This window comes from Phyllostomus hastatus, unplaced genomic scaffold, assembly GCF_019186645.2.
Source record: "Phyllostomus hastatus isolate PE091 unplaced genomic scaffold, TTU_PhHast_1.1 phas_contig_86, whole genome shotgun sequence".
In the NCBI taxonomy this organism is placed as follows: Eukaryota; Metazoa; Chordata; class Mammalia; order Chiroptera; family Phyllostomidae; genus Phyllostomus; species Phyllostomus hastatus.
In genome coordinates this window covers 91,684,955-91,705,554 of record NW_025333977.1, presented here as the reverse complement: position 1 = coordinate 91,705,554, position 20,600 = coordinate 91,684,955, and the positions used below count along the sequence as shown (strand labels likewise).

At 44.8% G+C, this 20,600-nt stretch overlaps 1 protein-coding gene across 19 annotated transcripts in view; it reads right to left on the bottom strand.

Annotated features, from left to right (window-relative positions):
- KALRN (kalirin RhoGEF kinase) overlaps positions 1-20,600 on the bottom strand; it is a 698,826-nt gene that overhangs the window by 353,287 nt on the left and 324,939 nt on the right. For all 19 annotated transcript variants that reach the window (XM_045851423.1, XM_045851424.1, XM_045851434.1 and 16 more), the window contains exon 10: positions 3,236-3,358. In XM_045851423.1, the coding sequence (XP_045707379.1) occupies positions 3,236-3,358 (123 nt within the window). The remainder of the gene's footprint in view (positions 1-3,235; positions 3,359-20,600) is intronic.

Sequence of the window (20,600 nt, the reverse complement as noted above, 5' to 3'; positions counted from 1 at the left end):
TCAATTTTTTAAACCTGAGTATAGAGAATGGGAGCTCAGAATTCCCTTCTCATATCATCCTCAGGTCAAGTAATCATGCAAATTATAAAACTGAAAATGTTTTTTTTTTCACTATATCATGACCCTTTTTAGTACTACTGACAAGTGACGCCCCAGCCTCCTGCTTCACACCGTGTGTGACACCGTTCCTGACTATGACTCATAACCAGCATCCCAAAACAAGAAGAGTTTGTACACTTTCACTTATTGTCACTGATCACTAACTCAAAAATTATCCAGTTCCTGATTAAATCCATTCCTCTCCTTGCAGTGGCCCTCAGCTAATTGAGAACAGAAGCAAGAGAGAAAGAGAGCGCCCTCTTCTGTCAGGGCCTGCCCCCCCTCACCACCTGAGCATGACGATCACATTGCACAGAACAAGGTAGGCTGAGCAGGCAGCTACAGACAGCCATCTGTTTTCGCCATGGTTAGAGTTGGTTTTCCTAAGTGGACTACCAATTCCATGGTGCTAAGCAGCTCCACTGCTCACTCCCCCCCTCCCTGCCAGAGGGGGATGAGGGAACAAAACAGGATTGATTTCTAGGTTACATGACCCACCCATCTCAAGCACCTCATGGGCCCCTTGCTTAGGTGCTCCCTTTGTAGTCAGGTGTTTTACATCTGTTGTTCCTCTTTCCAGAGGAAACATTCCTCCTAAAAGCAGAGCCTTCTGGAAGGTAGAACCATCTCTTCTTTCTCACAAAGATAACAGTCTTATCAGAAAGCAGAGGCAGGGAGAAGGGATCACATGAAGAGATTACAGTGTATGTCAAACAGGATGGCCACACCAGCATCCCCACTCCCATTCTTGCTCTTTGTCCTGTACTTCCCATGAGCAAACTGGCACTTGGGAATGAGTTTTATGCTCAGTTCCTGTAGCTCAAAAAGAAGAGAGAGTGTGGAGCTGGGTAAGAACATGACTGGAGTCAGACCTGGGGTGGAACCCCAGCAGGACCACCACCGATCCAGACGACCCGTGCACACCGAATAACTCCCTGAGCCTCAGTGGCCTCTCTTACCAAACGAGACAAATACCAGCTGTCAATCAGGATTGGTGAGTTATAAAATACATAATGGAAACATAACTTTAAAAATGTGTGCATTCTTTCTTTAGTGTCAGTTTAAGTCAATATGTGTCTGGTACTAAATGAAAGGCATTGTCCTATATGAAAGGCTTATCAGGTGTCAGTGAGAAAAGTAAAGGAGTAATTAGGAAAAATGGGGTTAAAGTGGAGGTAGCTGCCAGGCCTACTTAGTTGCAAAAACACATAAAACCACAGCCCCCTCATGAGCCTGTAACCAGGGCTGCATTGCCTATGAGGCTGCAGCAGAAAGGCAGCAGGAGGGGTGGGCTGGGTCAGGGCTGTGCATGGTTCTAGGGATACTCTCCCTAAGCGAGGAGGGGCTGAGCCACAGGACAGCCAAAAGGCAAGAGCATCAAAGTGATGGGATGGCTCTGTTCTAACACATTATTCCAGGTAGCATAACCTCCACTCTCAGCAGACATGGAGTCCAAACGGCTCTCTCCCATCCTTTGCCTCCTAACAGCCTGGAGAGGCACCCAGAAGGCAACTACCATTCTACTTTCTGGTTCAATGAATTTGACTGCTTCACATAAGTGGACTCATATGTATTTGTCCTTTTGTGACTGACCCATTTCACATTGTCTTCAAGGTTTATCTATGTGCTAGGATCCTTCTTTAAGGCTAAATAACATTCCATTGTGCGTATGTACAGACCACATTTTGTTTATCCATTCATCCATCAGTGGACACTAGGGTTGCTTCCACCTTTTGGCTATTGTGAATAATGCTGCTATTAATACAGGTATAGGATTACCTTTTCACATCCCACCTTTTAATTCTTTTGGGTATACACCCAGAAGTGGGACTATTGACTCATATGGTGATTCTATGTTAAGTTTTTTGAGAAGCCACCACACTGCTTTCCACAATGGCTGTACCATTTTACATTCTCACCAACAGTGCACTAAGATTCCATGTGAGGTTTTATTCCATAGGCTGGGTCTAATCTATCTGCAATGATCAGGTTCAAGTCACTGCTGACCCAACCTTTCTGGCCCCTGCCAGGCCTCTTACTTTTCAGCATACACTTGCAGCTCCCCTAGAGATGTGGTATGCTCCCACTACTTTCCTGTCCTCCTCCAGTTTCCTTTGGTTCTTGGCTCATATTTGTCTCGGGCTGGTGGCTTCCTTGGGTGAGAGATGGGGCTTTGCACAATGCCAAGCATGACACCCACAATGAGTGCCCACACGTGGGATCAGAGCCAGTGCTGGTTAAAGCTGTGGTGTGGAAACCCAGCTTTGTCATCCTCACTACTCCAGCAGCACCCAACCCTCCGCCCCCTACTGATTCCCTTCTCAGCTGCCTCTTCCCTTCCTTATTCATAAGAGTCTTATTTTCCCCCTGCAACTGATCACACCTGACAACACAACTGGACAGCAGTATTTCATCTTGAAGGTGAAGATTTTGAGGATCCATCTGGAATACTCCCAAGGAAATGAAAATAAAACATGGGGGGTGGAGGCTCAGAACAGAATTCCACCCCCCAAATTCCACCATTACATCACTGCACCATTAAGACAAATGTTTAAGTCCTCTCATACAGGCTCTTCATGCAAATTAGAAAACAGTGCCATTTTTGGCACAGGTATGCATCTCAGCTAAAAGGCTGAACATTGTGCAAATTACAAACTAAATACTGGCCAATGATGCAAAGGCACTTCTCTGGGAATATTCAGCCTTGCTGGTGCATGGCTTGGTGACCAGGTGCCATCTCTTTCTCAAGATCCTGGAAGGTACACAGCTTTGTGAACAGAGTAGCCACTATTTTTAGCTCCCACCCAACTGCAGTGAAAACCATAGGGGTGGCTTTGGGCTATTGATAGTTCTGATGTCTTCCCTCCTGTCATCACCACTGTATAGACAAGTCATTAACAGCTCATGCCAGCAGAATGATTTTCTTGGAGGACAATAAAGTGAGGGCCTATTTACCACTCACCTAGTGATACAAGAGCAGACAAAGGTCTCCTTGCATTAGGCAGACAGACAGCCCAGAAACCATGGACTACCAGCCCGACATGCCCCATCATACACCACCACGCTTAAGCCCTGGTTCTCTCACCCAGTCCTCCGCCACACACACACACATACACACGCACAGCCAGCACCTCACCTGAGCAACCTCCTCAAAGTCATCATGCCTCTTCTGCAGGGCTCGGGCTCGGTGCAGGGACTTCCCAACCCCTGTGTGTTTGCTGAGAAAGGCCTCACCGTGGTTTTCAATCCAGTCTAATACCTGGTCAGAGGAGGAAGACAGAAACAATGACTTTTGGGCAGAAGGAATGACATGTGACAACATATCTGACCACAAGAGTCCTAGAGACCCCATCCAATCAGAAAGCAGCAAGCAGTCCAGGTGGAAATGTTCAGTCACTGGATATAGCGGATTTCATTACTGCTATTGGCAATGTAACAGTCCCATCGTTACCTGAATTCTGTTCATCCTTTTTTATCTCTGGAATATCCCCTCAGTGCATTTTCAGTTTTCTCAACCTTAATTAGTCCATTTTTTAGCCCAGTTTAAGCCCTCACTACCGTTATTCCAACCACATCAATGAGGTAGTATCAGGTCAGGGCAGTTCCCTGGCCCTCCCTCTACCATGAAAATGATCACAGCAGTGGCAGCCAGTGATAGACATCCTGCCTCATCATCCTCCTGGGACTCTAATCTTGGAAATGAAGTCCAGGGTAGTCAGCCCACAGCTGGAGCTGTGCACAAGATAGCTAATTACCAGGCCAACTGCCCTCTCTGGCTTCTTTCCCAATTAACACCTACCAACCAACCAAATAAAGTAAGGTCTTTCCATCTTTAAGGTGTTTAGTATCTGTGATTCTCTTGGGAAGCAGTGGCAATTCCATGTTCTTCCAGGCTTAAGACCTAGTGATGTGGCCTCAGGACGTGTCCCTTGGTGTTTAGGGAAGCTGGAATAGAGGTTGCTGGAGCAGTAGAGACATGAGTGAGGGGACACTGAGATAGCGAGAAGATAGGTTGTCTTGAGGGGCCCTTGACAGAAGGGGTGGAAACCCTTAGTAAAAGTCTTGGAATGTATGGAGGACCAAAGCCTTTAACATCCATTCAAATTTGCTCAGGTAGCCTGACAGAAATGTGGGAGAGAGGAAGCAGTTTGTTCTCTGGTCTCTGAGGAGTTGGCGCTCAATAGATCAGGTGGCCACGGTGAAATCAGAATAGTACAGACACACCTGTTACAAATCCTGCCAAGATAACTGAGTCCACTCTACTCCTACTACACTAAACTTTAACTGAACATTTGATTAATGATGTATTAGCCATCTCAGATTTAGAAGGACCCTTGGGAAAATGATTTAGATGAACTAGGCCTGTTTACAAGGATGCTTTAATCCATTTCTCTGTTTCTTCTACAGACTGCCCTATGGCAAGAAAGTCACAGCATGGTCTGCAGGCATGGGAGTTCTAGCTCTACTGAATCCAGCCTTTGGCTCCACTTCCTCTGATGTTTGAGATAAATTAATTAAAGTGCCCATAATTGTGCAAACTATAGAAGGCTTCAAAGTCTTCAGTGACAGTATCATAAGGCCCACAGCAAGATGGTGTTAGAGAAATGTAGACATGAATGTATTAATGAGGTTTGACAAACAGCCATTAACAAAGCCAAAGGCCAGGTAATTATCTATTAAAGTGAAGAAAAGGCTTTTTTCAGAATGACTTTATCTAAACATTAAGTGTAAAGATTTAAACAGTTTATATAACCAATTCTGGCAATATACATATGCATATTTTTTAAACTTGGAGGCATATCTGTAAAAAGAAATCAAAGTACTGAATGAACTGTATTTTTATTTTGCAAACGAATGAAAGGCAGCATTGAAAGGAGCTCTAAACGTTCCTTTCTCAGAAGAAAGAAGAGCCTACGTTTTCTTAGAATTATGTACGCTGAAATTTCAACAAAAACAAAAAAATCAGGAGAATGCAGTTTTACTTGATTTACCACAATTTGATCCCACAATTCTCTATTGCAAGATCCCACAATTCTCTCGCATGCAAGATCAAAGATAAATGGTTCTAAGTATGAAGTTTTTCATATATTGTATACCATGGGTAGTGCAGTTTTATAATTTTTATGCATATTTAAACTCTTATTAATCCCCTTTTAAGAATGAATTGAAGCTTGGGGATAATTTTTATATATAAAAGAGCTGATTTGCAGCCTTTCATGAATGCTTTGGAATTTATGACAAGTTTTCAGATTACAGCTTTATTTCTTAATTTAGTTTTGAACAGTTAAGTGTGACCTGCTTGTCTAGCACTGTTTTCAGAAATTGTATTTAATTCATTTCATTTTTATCTCCAGCTCTAATAAAATTGGTTATTTTAAAGCAAACCGGTTAAAGAAATTTGCTTTTCATCCACTAGTTTGCAAACGGTTAGCTTTTATACTCTCTGGGGGTAATTTCACAACTTTTAAACTTTTAAGTGAAATAAGCCAGTCAGAGAAAGACAAAAAGCACATGATTTCACTCATATGTGGAATCTAATGAACGAACTGAACTAACCAGCAAAACAGAGCCAGACTTAGAGACGGAGGACAGATGGCAGCTCTGGGGGCAGAAGGTGGTCTAAGGCATGGAAGGATCCAGGCGAAAGGAGAAAGGGTTCGTGGACATGGACAACAGGGTGATGATTGTGAGGGATGAGGAGGGGGATATAAGGAGAGTAAATGGTAATGGAAAAAATACAATAAAAAGAAGTAAAAAAATAATAAAAATAAAAAGCAAATTGTTTTCTGTTTAAGCTCTTTTGCTTTCTTTAAAATGTCAATTCATTTTCAATTATTGAGTTTACTTAATTAGCTCTACTGTAACCACTTAAAAAGCTATTTACTTCACATCTGAGAGGCTTTTACTTAGTTTAAACATAACTTTGTTCTGTGATGTACATTGCCTCCATTTAGTCCAACTTCTGCCATTAGAACAATTATATATATAAAGGACACATGGAGGATAATGGGGGCATGGAAATGGGAGGGAGGTGGGGAGGGCTGGGGTATTGGGCTGGGGTGGGCGGAAAAGGCAGAAAACTGTACTTGAACAATTAAAAATACATTAATAAATAAATAATACGAGAACTGAAGCTGTGGGAAAAACCTGTGCAACCTCAATGAGGATTCAGGGACCGCATGGAAAACAATTGAATAAATGAAAAAGCAATGATTTAGGAAGTAAACAAAATTACTTGAGTAATACAAGGAGACAAAAAAAGTACCGGAGAATAAACATACATAATCAACACAAGCTATTGTTTAAAATGCTGATTTCTGACCACTTTGGATCAGATAGTTCACTTAGAGCCATCATGGCTTGATACACACACTTGGACCCCATGCTCTCTCAACCCTGAATCCATGTCTCCCAGCCCTGAGAGTGGAGCCCAGCTGCCCACACAGAGTAGCCAGTATAGCAATGTGCCTCTGAGCAGAGAGCAGCAGTGCCTGACAGTCATGTACACATCATAAATGCGCAGCATTGGAAGTCTGGGTGTCCCGCAGTTTCTGGTGAGTCTCAGACTCTGAACACCACTGGTTAAAGAAAAAATTGCATTCCTAGCCAAACCCTGGACCTTACCAAAGTGTATGTACCTATCAAAGTACTTCTTATTAGCTACCCTTGTTTAATTTCTCTCATCTATAGTAGTTTTTAAATATTCAATTATCAATTATAGTTAGGATAGTACAGAATGACAGTTAATTATACCTATTAATGGCTTTGAATTGGTATTTGTTCCCAACATAGAAGGTTTTACCTTTTTGTTTGTGTGCGAGGAGAGGTCTTTGGGAAGCAGAGGAGCAATGTGGGATGTGAATACTCACATATTCAGATATTTATTAGCTTTACTGTGCCTCAGCGCTGGGCACGAGGACAGCCAAGGGACCTTACTGAACAAAGCACGTCGGGCCCTGACTCTGGAAGCTCAGGCTATGTGAGTAACGAGCACCAGACCCCAGATCACACAATTCATCATTAAGTGCAATGGTGAAAAGTAGTAACAGTCAGGAGCTCCTAGCTGGGGGGTCAGGGAAGGCCTCTCTGAAGACATAAGGTTTAGCTGAGATGTGAGAGGGAATAGGACTTAAGTTAGGAATTAGAAAGATTAGCATGGCTTGGGTAGGAAGTAAGGAGGAAATGGGCCCAGAGAAGGCAGGAACCAGATGCTGCTAAACCCTGAGTCAGATTCCAGTGTTCATCCTAAGAGCCACTAACAGACTGCAAAGAAAAGAAAGATATCATGGAATCTGCATTTAAAAATTATGGTCCTGACTGCTTTGTGGAGAATTAGTTGGAGGACAGCGAACAGAGACGGGAAACAGGAGGCTATTGCAGAAATCCCAATGGGAGATGACGGTGGCTTACACAGAGCCATGGGGAGTGTCTGCAGAAAGACAGGTTTGAGTAATATCTGGGGGAGTATTTGGTGATTGGTTATGAAGGTGGTAGAGAGGCAGGTGGAAGGTTGACCCCAGGCGCATGGCTTGAATAACTGCATGGAAGGAGAACCTGGTCACTGCAGAAGCAAGTAAGTTACAAGGGACCTCATAGAGATGACAGACTTCTTAAGTTTTCTTTCAATTTTCATATTTGTGTTCTGGTTTTGATAAATGACAGCTGTGCCTCTGAACTTGAGTGGGAAGTAGCACCCAATGATAGTGTCAATCTGCTTCTGGCAAAATCTGCCTTTGGTTTCAAAGAAATAATTTTATACACTATGGTTTAAAAATAAATTATATATTGTTAATATAGCTGGATCCCCAAAATTAAAAAATAAGAGACAGCAAATCCATTTGAAGAACACAAATTTAGTCTTAAATGAAATTAACCCATGCATCCTTGAAAGGGCATTTCACTGGGATGCAGTTTTTGAGGGGCTCCTTCACCTGACAAGCAGAGTCCTCCGTGGCCTGCCCCACCCCACTTTCTACCCCACTTCCAGCAAGTTTCTGCCTCACACCTAAATATCCCAAAAGCTGTTTCCCACCTCCTGAGTTTTGCTGTCGCTGTATTTAACTTTACTTGAAATATCCCCATTCCAGGCTCCTTCCCACTCATTCTTTAAGCACCATCTCAGAATCACTAGTTTGGGATGCCTTTTTCTCTTTAATAACCCACCCCAGCTGGGGTGGTGTCACTCTCCTCCAATTCTGTTCAAACCACAATTATTGCCCATGGATCTGTCTCTCCCACCAGACTCCAGACTCCTTGTGATTCCCAGGCACAGCATGGTTCTTAGCACAGAGTGCTTTGCTTAAGACATGTTGAACTTCAGTCAACTCAAACTCATTGCCCCAACACACAGCTTTGGGGTGAATGTCTCCAGCTCTCAATTCCTATCGTAACTATCTTAGCATCTCTCCCAGTCTGCATTCACAGTTCTTTCGGTGTGTCTCCACCCTCTCCACTGCTCCTCTTGGCAGGTAGTTAGTTCCTGATAGTGTATGGCAGGGGTCTCCAACCTTCAGGCCACAGACTGGTACTGGTCTGGGCCTGTTAGGAAGCAGGCTGAACAGGAGGAGGTAAGCTTGAATGTAATGTGCTTGAAACATCCCCAAACCATACTGCACCCCCCACCCCGCACTGTGCATGGAAAAAATGTCTTCCATGAAACCAGTCTCTTGAGCCAAAAAGGCTGGGGACCACTGGTGTGTGGAGTTCTCACCTTGTATATTACCCTTTCATCCTGCCCCGCCCCCAGCAGTCTGGCCAACACCACACACACACAGGAGATACTCAATGAATGTTCATAGCCATGAATTCTCAAGGGCAGATATGGCTGAAGTTCCTGCCCCAGTCTTGGGAGAAGTTGTGCCACTCTATTCAGCAAGAGGTCTGACCTTCACCCTGCCACTGGGGACACCAGCCCAGGTGAGCCCAGGACTGCTCGCCACCATAGCACACAGTCTTGTAAACAACTTGTAAAGCTCTGCCTCCTTTCGTGTGCTCCATCTTTCACCCAGAAATTACTCCTCTCCCAGAACATCCTTTTTCCAAGAGAGATACTCATCCTAAACTGGATTTGGGAGCCAATTTAACAATTTCCTAATCATCCCCTTTCTTCCTCATCTAATTGAGTTTATTTCAACCAGCATACAATCAAGACAATGCTTTTCAAGGGAAGAGACAGCCCTTTCTAGCTGCTGAGGAGAAGAGAAAAAGTCCTTTGGAAGATAGCTATTGATTATTTTCTGAGCAGTGGCCATGAATGCGACTGAGTTAATGGGAGAAAATCAAGGGACCCAGCTGCCTTCTGTCCCAGAGCTGTTTTTTTTTTTCCCATTCTTCTGACTTGACAGAACCTTAGTTTTAGAAGAGACCCAAGCACCACTCAGCCCACAGTAGGGGGCCCCTACACTTAGAGACAACCAACATTTAGAGCAAAGTTTTAATTGGTATCTAAGCTCTACTTACATATAAAAGTGTCTTAGGTTCCTACAGCATCATTAAAATATGACACCATCGTGATCATCCTAACTTAATGATGCCATCCTCGGGGTCTCATTCTAGCTCTGCCCCTACCTATCTGTGACCCAGCTGGGTGTGAGCCTTTTCCTCTCTGGTCCTCACTGCCTCAAATGAGGATGCTGGATCACATCATCTCCCTAAATCTGTTTCCAACTCAAACACTTCATGGTTTTATTATATTGCACATACAGCAGCTCCCCTCCTTGGAAGAAGAGGCTACGGAGGGATTGTTCTTGGTCAAAGAAAATGAGTCTCAGAGAGGTTAGTTAACTTGCATGAGCTTACACAGCTATCAAATAGTGGGGTCAGGATTCAAACCCAAGTGGTTTTGCAGCAATGCTATAATATAATACTCAGACCCCACTCAGGTTTTGCCATCTGTCCCAACACTGACTTTCAGGGCAAAAGAATGCAGTCCAGAAGCATGTGTTGTGTTTAGTTGTCCCTTTAACCTAGAATAGTTCTTTAGGCTTCCCTTGACTTCCCTGCCTTTGACACTTTTAACAGTTACAGGGTTATTATTTTATAAAACGTCCCTCAATTTGGGTTTTTCTGGTGCTTTCTCATGATTAGAATCACAGAAATGATTCTTGTTCTTCCTATTGCACCCTATCAGGTGGGGTACGTTTGATATTTGTCCCATTACTGGTGACATTAATTTTGATCACTTGATTAAGTTGATGTCTTCCAGCCTTCCTCACTGCAAAAGTCATTCTAATTCCCTCTGTAATTAAGAATTATTTGGGGAAGGTACTTTGAGACTATGTAGGTGTTGGATTCTGAGATATGCCATAAAGGATGTTTTACAACTGTTGGGAGTGCCACCAGCAGACAGAGAGACCTCAGCCATCAATCCCCTCTGGGGATTATTACCTTTGGCTGAAGACAGCAGCTTCTCTGAAAGCCACAACCCTTCCGATGTTGAACTCTCTCCCAAACAGAAAAGCCCAGCTCTCTTTCCCCATGCCAGGACAGCTCTGACTAGTCACTCAGTCTTCAGAATGGTCTGTAGGTGGCTGAGAATTCCCTTGAGATGATATGGTAGCTCAAGTTTACCCTCTATCTAACCCTCTGCTTCCTTTCCCTTCCTCAGGGATCAATTCCAAGACCACCTCCTAATAAACTTCCTGTGGTTAGCCCCCTGTGTGGACACCTCCTCACCCTATTTGAACTTCAGTCTTCTAAGCCCGGCTGCCCTCACTGCATGGGTGTGCTTCTCACTCTGCCCAGGCTGTGGCACTGCACACTACAGCCCCCATCCTTTGTGGATGGCTCCTGAACTGCTCAGTCTTTGCACCTATGCTGAGCCAGCCTCTTATACAGATGCTTTGCTCACCTTGCATGGGCTCTGACCTCCTCCACCAGGCTGACCTTTCTCAGGGACTCCCTTCTCACTCACTTTGGACCATCCTTTCTTGAGGACTTCCCATGCTCAGCTGCCCTCCCACCGAATCCATCCTCAGCTGCTTGGGCTCTGAATCAGTGAACCACTGAGGCCCTCTCACCCTGAGGAGGTTCCTACCTTGCTCAGCCCCACTTAAGAGGATGAGCCTTCCCTCTTTCTAGAAACAGTTCTGCGTTAGCTCCTTAGACACCATCCTCACTAGGAACTCCCCCGGACTCCCTGACACCCACTGCAGTTTTATATTTTGCATCCTCCTCGTCTACCAAGCCTCTACATTTTAGAGTACCCAGGGGCTCAGTTCTGGACTTCTTTCTTTTCTCTTCTCTTACTCCCTGGATGATCTCATCCAGTTCCATGGCTTTCTGGCGATTTCCATAGGCACAGCTCCAGCCCTAATTTCTTACCTCAGAATGAGACTCAACTGCCTACTCTTCCCCTCAAATTTGGCATATAATGGACACCTTGTACTTAACACATCAAAAACAGAACTCTTTATTCCCTTCTGCCTTACTCTCCTCCTCTCTGGTCTTCCTTGTCTTAGCAAAAGACACCACAATTCATCTGACTGCTTAGCTGCAAGCCTGAGAGTCTTTCTTATTTACTCTTTCCTGGCCACTGTTTCCACCACAGCCAACCTAGTCCAAGCCACGATCTTTCTGCACTCACCCCCCAGCCATCTAAGTGATTTTCCTCCTTTTATTCTTGCCATGTCCATCCACACAGGAGCCAGACCTGTTTCTTTAAACACATATCAAATCATAACACTCCCCTTATTGAAACTCTACCATTGTTTCCTATCACACTTAGAGACACCAGATTCTCTCCAGCTTTCAATTCTCTAGCTTATAAAGCCTAATTTGATGTGGACCCATTTCTTGAAACTTCTTACCCCCTTTTTCCTGCTCTCTGCTCACCAGCCACTCTAGCCATTCTCCCATTTTCATGAACACATCCAGCTCATTTAGACCTATGGGTCCCATTTCATGTACCTGGAACCTCCTCTTTAAAAAAGATTTTATTTACTTTCAGAGAGAGGAGAAGGGAAGGAGAAAGAGGGGGAGAGAAACACTGATGTGAAAGAGAAACATCACTTGGTTGCCTTTCGCAAGTACCTGGACCAGGGGCCACACCTGCAACCCAGGCATGTGCCCTGATCGGGAACAAAACCAGGGACCTTTCACTTTCCAGACAACACCCAACCAACTGTGCAATACCAGTCAGGGCTGGAACCTCCTCTTAAACACACCCCATGGCTTATTCAATCAGCCCTCTGCCCACGTGGCACTGCCTATCACTATATGACCTATTACATGTTTGTTTGTAGTGGTGTTTCCTCTCGGCTTCCTGTGTAAGCTCCATGTGGGCAGGGCCTTCATTTGGGTCACTGCTATGTTCTCAAAGGGCATCTGCTGAATAAATGAGTGAACCCAATCAGCCTGATCTGAGAACTTCCTGTGTGATAAAGGGCAGAAACCACTAAAGGAAATGAAAATGTTTTGCAAACAATTTGGAATCAGAATTCCAACTCTGATTCCCTTATCTGGACCTCTGATCAATCATCTTATTTGAAACTAATTACTAAATTTGTGCCATAATTTGATCCACAGTAAAATAAGCACGACTTTGTTGTTTTGCATAAATGAAAGAACTCCCTCTCAGCTCCCACCTCCTGGTCCCAAGCCTCTCACTCTTTAGAAAGTCATTTTTTTCCCTGAGTCCAATGAAGGAGAGTTTACAAATGATAGAGTGTCTACAACACATTTTGTTTTATTAAAAGCTCAGGTACACACAATGTGTAAGAACACCCACGACAGTCCATCAAGTCACTATTTCTGTCTCCTTGCACAGCATGTGAGCGTTAGTTTTGAAGGGGAATGGCTTGCACACTGCCAGTACCACCCAGGTAGCATGCAGGTGTCACGTGAAATGCCCAATTCCCAGAAATTCATTTTCTGTTCTCTGTTTGGAACAAGTATTATCGAAATAAATGTCCTACTATGGTGGGAGAAGCCTTCATTTTTTCTGAGAGGGCTCAGTTGAGATTCATTAGCAGGTATATAGACTCTCTTTCCCAGTGAACTGTGGTCCTTCCACCTGGCAGATGCTGTGCTGGGTGGAAGTGACTAAAAGGCGAGAAGACCCAAAGTTTAGCTGCCTCCCTCCCTTAGGCCCCTCCACTCCCAGCCACCCAACACCTGACCCTTCCCAACACCGTGGAGCTGGGATGACGAGAACTTGACTTCTCCTCGGCACCTCCCTGAGAGAATCTCCTCATCCTGGTGCCCTGATGCCTGTTTATGGTGTCATCATACTTTTTTTCATCATGAAGGTTGGAATTTCTTAAATCAGAGGTTCTCAAACTTTAGAATGCTTAAGATTCACCTGGGGTTCTTTTTAAAACATGGGCACCACCTTCCCCCCAGATTCTGAATCAAAAAAGTGTGGAATAGAGCCAGATAATCTGTGTTTTTAACAAGCTCCCCACTCTACCCAGATGATTTTAATGCTAGGGGTCCAAGGAACACACTTTAAGGCATGTGCCCTGACTGGGAATTGCACTGGTAACTTTTCACTTTGTTGGATGATGCCCAACCAACTGAGCCACACTGGTCAGGGTCAAGGACCGCACTTTGAAAAATACGGTTCTATATTCATACTTGACACCTCCCTTGTTTTCTATAACAAAATGGACAATAATGTCCAGTGCTCTTTTTCATAAATGCTCTCATACCTAACCTTGCCTCATCACCCTAGTTAATGCTTTGCGGGCACACCATGACCAAGGCTTCCAGGATCTGCCTACTCCAAGCCAGCCCCTCACTGGCACCAAAATACCTCATACCATCACTCTGACCACCTATTTCTTCTCCTCAAAATCTTTTCAATAACTTCTTACTAGTCATAAATTTTGAGTCTTTTATTCTTTAGCCTGGCATTCAAGGCTCCAGAATAATATGTTGACCATGGTGAGCATAGGGGTTATCAAAAACAAGAGATCCTGGATGGTGACTGCCTTGTCATTTGTTAATATAATAATAAAAAGTGAAATGAAGACATTACAGGTGTTTAAAGTTACCACCGATCAAGGACCAAGAAAGCCCTCAGGGGGCAGTAACTCCTGGGAAGGGACTTCTTTTTCTCAATGCCTCCCAGGTCCTACCATCCTCCCTTCCCTGCCCGATGGAGGCACCCAGGTGCTCCTTGGAAGGTGGTCATTGCAGAAGGAGCACCCTTCAGTCAGAACGGAGTTTACATTTGGAAAGTCAAAGTAAGTACGAAGGGTGAAGGTCATGATGGAAAAGGAAAGAGAGGAAGGCAGAAAGTAGGGCAGGGAGGAACTGGGTGGGGTGTAGAGTGCGGAGGGGAACTAGGACTCCATGAAATTCCCAGGCAGCAGGGTCTGGGAATGTCAGAAGCAAGTCTCTAAAGCTCAATTCCCAAACTGCCATTCTAGCTAGGGAATACATGGAGAGGACTGGAATAGAGCCTTCAATAGCAGCCTCCCATGGTGGGGAGAAGGACAGAGCACTCCCTCTAAAACCAGTGATGCCAAAGAGGCAAATGGGGAAGACTTCTTATCTTCACTCCAGTCAGAAAGCAACCCTAACAAGTGAGCCTCCTTTTCTCCCTTTCCTACCTCCCCAATTCAGCTGAGCCTTAGCCCTGCTTTCTCTGGGAATTCGCCCTGCCAAGAGAATATTTATTATCTGCTTGAATGTATTAGAATGATCAGATTTCACCATCAAAAACTTAATTGAGAACTTTAATACTGATAAATACTACTGTGGAAAAACGGATATTATTCAAGATATATGCTACAAAGAAAAGTGTCAGCAATGCTGAGTTATCATAATGATTGTGAAAAACAAATGAGAATGGGTAGTGTCTGTTTTGTGAAAATTTATGTGAGATAAATAACTGCAGAGGGCACTTTGTAATGGCAGAACAGATGGAAGAGTCTTTGGGTATGAGTATGACTATGTAGGCCTAACTGGACAGGCGGTTTGAACCTGAATCTCAGATGTCAGAGGCTATACAACCTTGGGCAAGTACCATCCTTTGGGACCAAGTAATCCACCAGGGGCCTTTGAGCAATGACATTCCAGCACTGGATTATACAGTCCTAAAGAGCAGGGGCTGTGTCCTCCGCATTCCTACCACCTAGCACAGTGCTCAGGGCATAGCAGAGAGGCTAAGAGCATGGACTTAGTGGTTAGGTGGACTTGGGTTTGAATTCTTGCTCTGCTAAACTAAAGGGTGGGTTTAATTACCTTCTCTAAGCCTCAATTTTCTCATCAGTAAAATGTGGACCAAACTATCACTTGGCTTATAGTGTTGAAAAACTAAATAAGAAAACGCACATGAAAGGATAAGATGCTCAATCATATCTACTCAGAAAGATGATGAGTCCTGAGCTTTGAACAATAAAACTTTTACAGACATTTAATCCTAGTAACAAAATCTCAAGGCTGGAATCCAACTATCTCTCTGATGTTTGAGACCCCTCCCCAATCATGCAGGTCACCAGTTCCAAGTTCCAGTGGCTTCTCCTTGTGTGGGCCCCCATCCATCTGGGACTACGCCCTGAGCATTTTCCTTCTCAGATGCTTTGATCCTTCCTTCTCGCAGGAAGAGTTAATTTCTAAATCTATCATCATTCTGGTCACTTTTTTTCCTAACTAACCATTCTGTGTCCAACACAAAGCATTCATCTTTTATTATGCAAAGCTGTCTAATGGATTGCACTGTGCCCAAGCTGGTTTAGTATGATTAAGTGGCTAGAGTCACTACAGTTAGTAAAAGATTGACTATCTGGAGTTTAAAACATTACTCTCAAATCCCCTTAACATATTCTTAGGTGGGCAAGAGCTGACATAGTAAAAGCTATAATTTTCCATATGAGGTTCCAGGAAAACTCCTAGAAACAGGTGAGATTCATTTGTAACATAAGAACTATGGACATTAATATTAATATATTCATTCAGAATATAAAGTCATTGGGCCAGATAAATTCTGCTAGTACTCTGACATTCTTAGACTCTCCTGCCTAGGAATTTCACAGACTCCTAGGACCCCTCCTCATGCTACACCTCACCTAGCTCACCTAACAAGACTGATTAGAAGCAAAATGTATTATTTTTAAGGGAAGGTGGTGGAGCTTCACACATGTCACTGTCTCCCACAAACCACCAGGACCACATCAAGCTTTTCAGCTTTACCTCTCAGTTCTACTGCAGGCGGGCACCCAGTTAGCCTTCCTCTTCCCTTTCCCCTGGCTATAACTTAACTCTCTGCTTCCTGGCCTTCCCCAGGACCACCATCCCCATCTCCTCTGCTTGAGCTCCAAGGACCAGTGAAAATCTAGCCCCAAGCTCAGGGAACTTCCCCTGCTTTGACTCCACCTGGCCACCATTGTTTAGCTTCTTTGGCGCTGAACCTATATGGCTGTGTGCCATTCACATGTCCCTGGGTGTATACGTCTTCTCTCAGGCCAGAAATCTCCAACTCCTAGCACAGAACCTTGCACAGAGCAGCTGTTCCTACACACTTCGATTTATTCTTGCACAAAACAGAGAGAGAAGAAGAAAAAGGGGCAGAAGAACAAGGTGGCCCTCAGAGAGTGCTTAACATGGTTGCTCTGGCTATGAAATAATGGAATAGAGTTTGCATCTACCAGAAAGATAAAAAAAAATCTAGCTACCCCTTGCTCTTCTCTACACAGTCAGGTCTATCTGGGCTTGGAAGTAGTTCTTTACATCTATGGGAAACTACGGGAATTAGGGGAAAACAAGAGACAGAAGATGGAGATCATGGAATGCACTTTGGGCTGTGGCTCAGTACTATCCCATTTAAAACCAGAAAAACATCAGTATTGAAAATTATTCCACTAGTAGTACTACGGCAGGTGTGTCCTATTCATGCCTTTCTGCAGCTTAATGAACCTGAGTTTCGGAGTGGTCCTTAGAGATTTATTTCCACTGTCCCCGAGCCCAGCAGGGAAGACAAAGCTGACTACCCCTGTTGGGACTCACGGGAGGGCTACCCCAGAGATGATGTGTCAGGCTAATTCTGGCTGCAGGTGTTTGTTTAAATGGAATCTCATGATCACTGGCATCTATCTTTCATTTTCATTTCTCTGCTTTTACTCTGCTTTGGGTCCTTAAAGGGCAAATGGTTTGTATCTGAGCAAAGACCACCCACACCCTGAAATGGCAATGGGGCAAGGAGTCAGACAACCACTGTCTCTTTCCCTTCTGTCTCCCCCCTCACTTTCCTGTTCTCTTTCTCCTCCCATCCCATGTGTGTCTGTTTCTCTGCTGTCTCTAAATTTCTCTCCCCCTTTCTTTCTCTTCCTCTGTTGCTTGTCTCTGTCTGTCCCTCTCCCTCCTTGCTTCGGGGCGTGTGGATGTGTCTGTCTGTCAGTCATTCTTCCCTCTACATTATGCATGTGTGCATCCCATCTTTCTTCCAGTTCTCCTTCTCTGTCTCCTTTGCTCCTTTCTCCTGTGGCTTTTCCGTAGTAGATCTAGCCTGGGAGCCAGGACACCTAGCTCCTGGTCCTAGCACTGTTGCCTACTGCCTATGTGGTTATGGCCAAGTTACTTTACATCTCTGGGCCTCAATTTCTTCAACCACAGAATAGGTTAGACTGGATGCTCTTTCAGGTCCTGACAGCTCTGAGACTATCACTGAATGAAATGGAGCTCAGCAGACCCATGAAACAGTGGCTCTTCTATAAAGAGGAGAATCATGCTGAGGGCCTGACAGCACAGGCACCAGGGGGCGCCCAAACACCACTCAAAGAGGATGTGACCAACAATCCAGAAAATACCAAGGGAGGATTTACTACCTGCAAGGCAGGCACTGTGCTAAGCCCTGTACTTGTATACCATTCAGTCTGATGAAATAGATACTATGATTGTTCCTATTTTAGAGGTGAAGCAACTTGCTTAATGTCACACAGCCAAGATCTGTCAGAGCAGGATTGCAACCCAGGCTTTCTGCCTCCAGAGCCTAACTAATGCTCCAGAGCATTAGTTACATGCTCAGTAACTAATAATCTGTGATTCTCTACGGCCCCAGCCACTGATCCTGCTCACAAGCTTTCCACGTAGGCTGCAGAGTACAACATCTGTGGGCCCCAAATGTGCTCAGGAGTTTCAGATCCAGACTAAAATTGTTCAAATCAATTCTCTCCTTCAACACACCAACTCTGCCTTGGCTGGTGTGTCTCAGTGGATTGAGCACCAGCCTGTGAACCAAGGAGTGGCTGGTTTGATTCCCAGTCTGGGCACATGCCTGGGTTGTAGGCCGGGTCCCCAGCAGGGGGCACAGGAGAGGCAACCACATATTGATGTTTCTCTCCCTCTCTTTCTCCCTCCCTTCCCCTCTGTCTAAAAATAAAAAATATTTTTTAAAAGACAGCAACTCTGACTTCTCCTATCTCTGCCTATAACTATTCCATCAATACTCTATTGCCCGCCATGCTCTCATAGAACAGCCCTTTCCTTGCAAATGTGCTTGTCCTATGTCATTCTACCTAACCAGGGATTGTGCCAGAACCTAGCAAAGTACTGGGCCAGCTGCAGAGACTCAAGATTGCTGAGTAACCGAGGAGTACCAGGACACTCTGTAAACACCAAGAGTGTGTTTCTGTGCCCTCCGTCTGGGCTGTAACATCCGGGGTCCTTAATGTTTTCACATCACAATTCCTGCAGGCAGACTGTGGCTATTCACTGGCAACCCCTAAGTGTGTTTGAAGGGAGGGTTAAATGATGTCATTTCACAGAAGCAGAAACTGGGGTACTCCGATGATAATTTCAGCTAACATAAACAAAAGTGAAGAGAACCTCAGCTTCATGCCAGACACAGCTAAGAGCTGCAAGGGCACAGACAAGCAGAAGCCATGGTTCCTACTCTCAAGAAAATACTGGAGGAAAGGAGATAAAACATGAAAAATCGATCAGTATATAAAATGTATATAATAAGTATATAAAATATATTTAAAATGATAAATATGTAACATTTCTGGGAGTTAGGAATGAAAGTCCAAGTCCTTCCCTTTGACCATCAGGTGTGCATGCCCAGCACCCTTCTGCAACACCAGCTCAGACGCCTGTTGGGCGCTAATGGTTGTCTGGGGGTCGCGCAAGCCTTCGAAATCATCACCAGGTTTGGTAGCCCTTGTTTTCCACACTTTTCTTCATGCATCTGTCCCACTGTCAAACATGTTGAGACAGAGAGGGAGTGGGACAATGGGTGAATGAAGTGATGTCCCCAGAACTCACATTCACAGAACCTGAAAAGGACGATGGAATTAAGCATCTCGGGGAATTCAGTCTCACGGGACATCCAAACCCCCACCACAGCCACATCATAATCTGCTTGCTCTTCCTCAACGCCAGCAATTCAATTTGTACAGTAGAGATAAATTAATGGAGTTTCATTTCCAGAAATGCTCTCATTTTTCAGAGTCTGATATAGAATAAACACAGATGTAGTTTTATTACCCTTCTTCCTAGCTTTAGTGTAGATCTCACAGTGGCCACAGGACACATTAACAGTTCCCACACAGTCCAAGTCTGGACACCACCCTGCGGCTGGGGAGGCCTTTTGCTTACCCTCCTCGCAGCCCTCTGCCCCTTTCCAGGCCCATCCCAACACAACAGCCATGCAAACAGAAGGAGACCAATGAGCACAGCAAGAAAACTACACAATCCACAGACCAGATAATCTCCCAGAGTCCGTTGGAGTTCACTGAATAGTAACGCCCACTCTGTGAGCCTTCGGAGGCTAGCGCCTCCCTCCGCCTCAACCACAGGCAGACCCTGTGCTCTCCTGCGCTCAGGGGTGATGTATTTCTCTGGACAGCTCCAGATGGCAGAAGCAGGCAACAGACTCATTTGCTTCTCCATTCCCAGCAGGCCTCACAAGGGTTTCTGAGCTGGGACTGCACTTCGGCAGTGCCGTCTGTCCTGAGGCTGAGGCATTGCCTCTAATGACTCAATCACTGCCCCAGTTAAAGAAGGGGGACTGCAAGGAGGTTAGCACAGCCCAGGAACGGGGACACTCCAGGCAGCCCGTTTATTCCTGGGACTCGCTGCACAGCAGCTCTGCGGCCAGAGGGCGTCACAGCCAGGGATAGGAGCCCTGCTCTCCCTTCACCCTGCCTCCTCCTCAGGGCACCCACCACCAGGGCCCCTCCCAACAACAGCTGTGAAGGGAATCAGCACTCCAGAGACATGGCCAGCTGGCTCTCAATTTTCCATGTGCAGGGTGGGGCAAAAGTAGGTTTACAGTTGTTCATATGGAAAATAACACAATAATTAGTAAGTAATAATACAAGAATGAACTCTGTATTTTGTGGATTCACAGCTGTAAACTTTTGCCCTACCTTGCATACCCTTTTTGAAGGGTATTTTGATACCCTTTTGGATTACACCTGGTCAACACCACAGAAGGGGAGGGCAACGTCATTTTATCTGTATAATTTTGAAATTATGTGGTGGTTACAGAAAAGTCTAATAACATGAGTGCCCCCACCCCACCCCTGACAGTGGACCAGCAGGCAGGAGACGCGAAG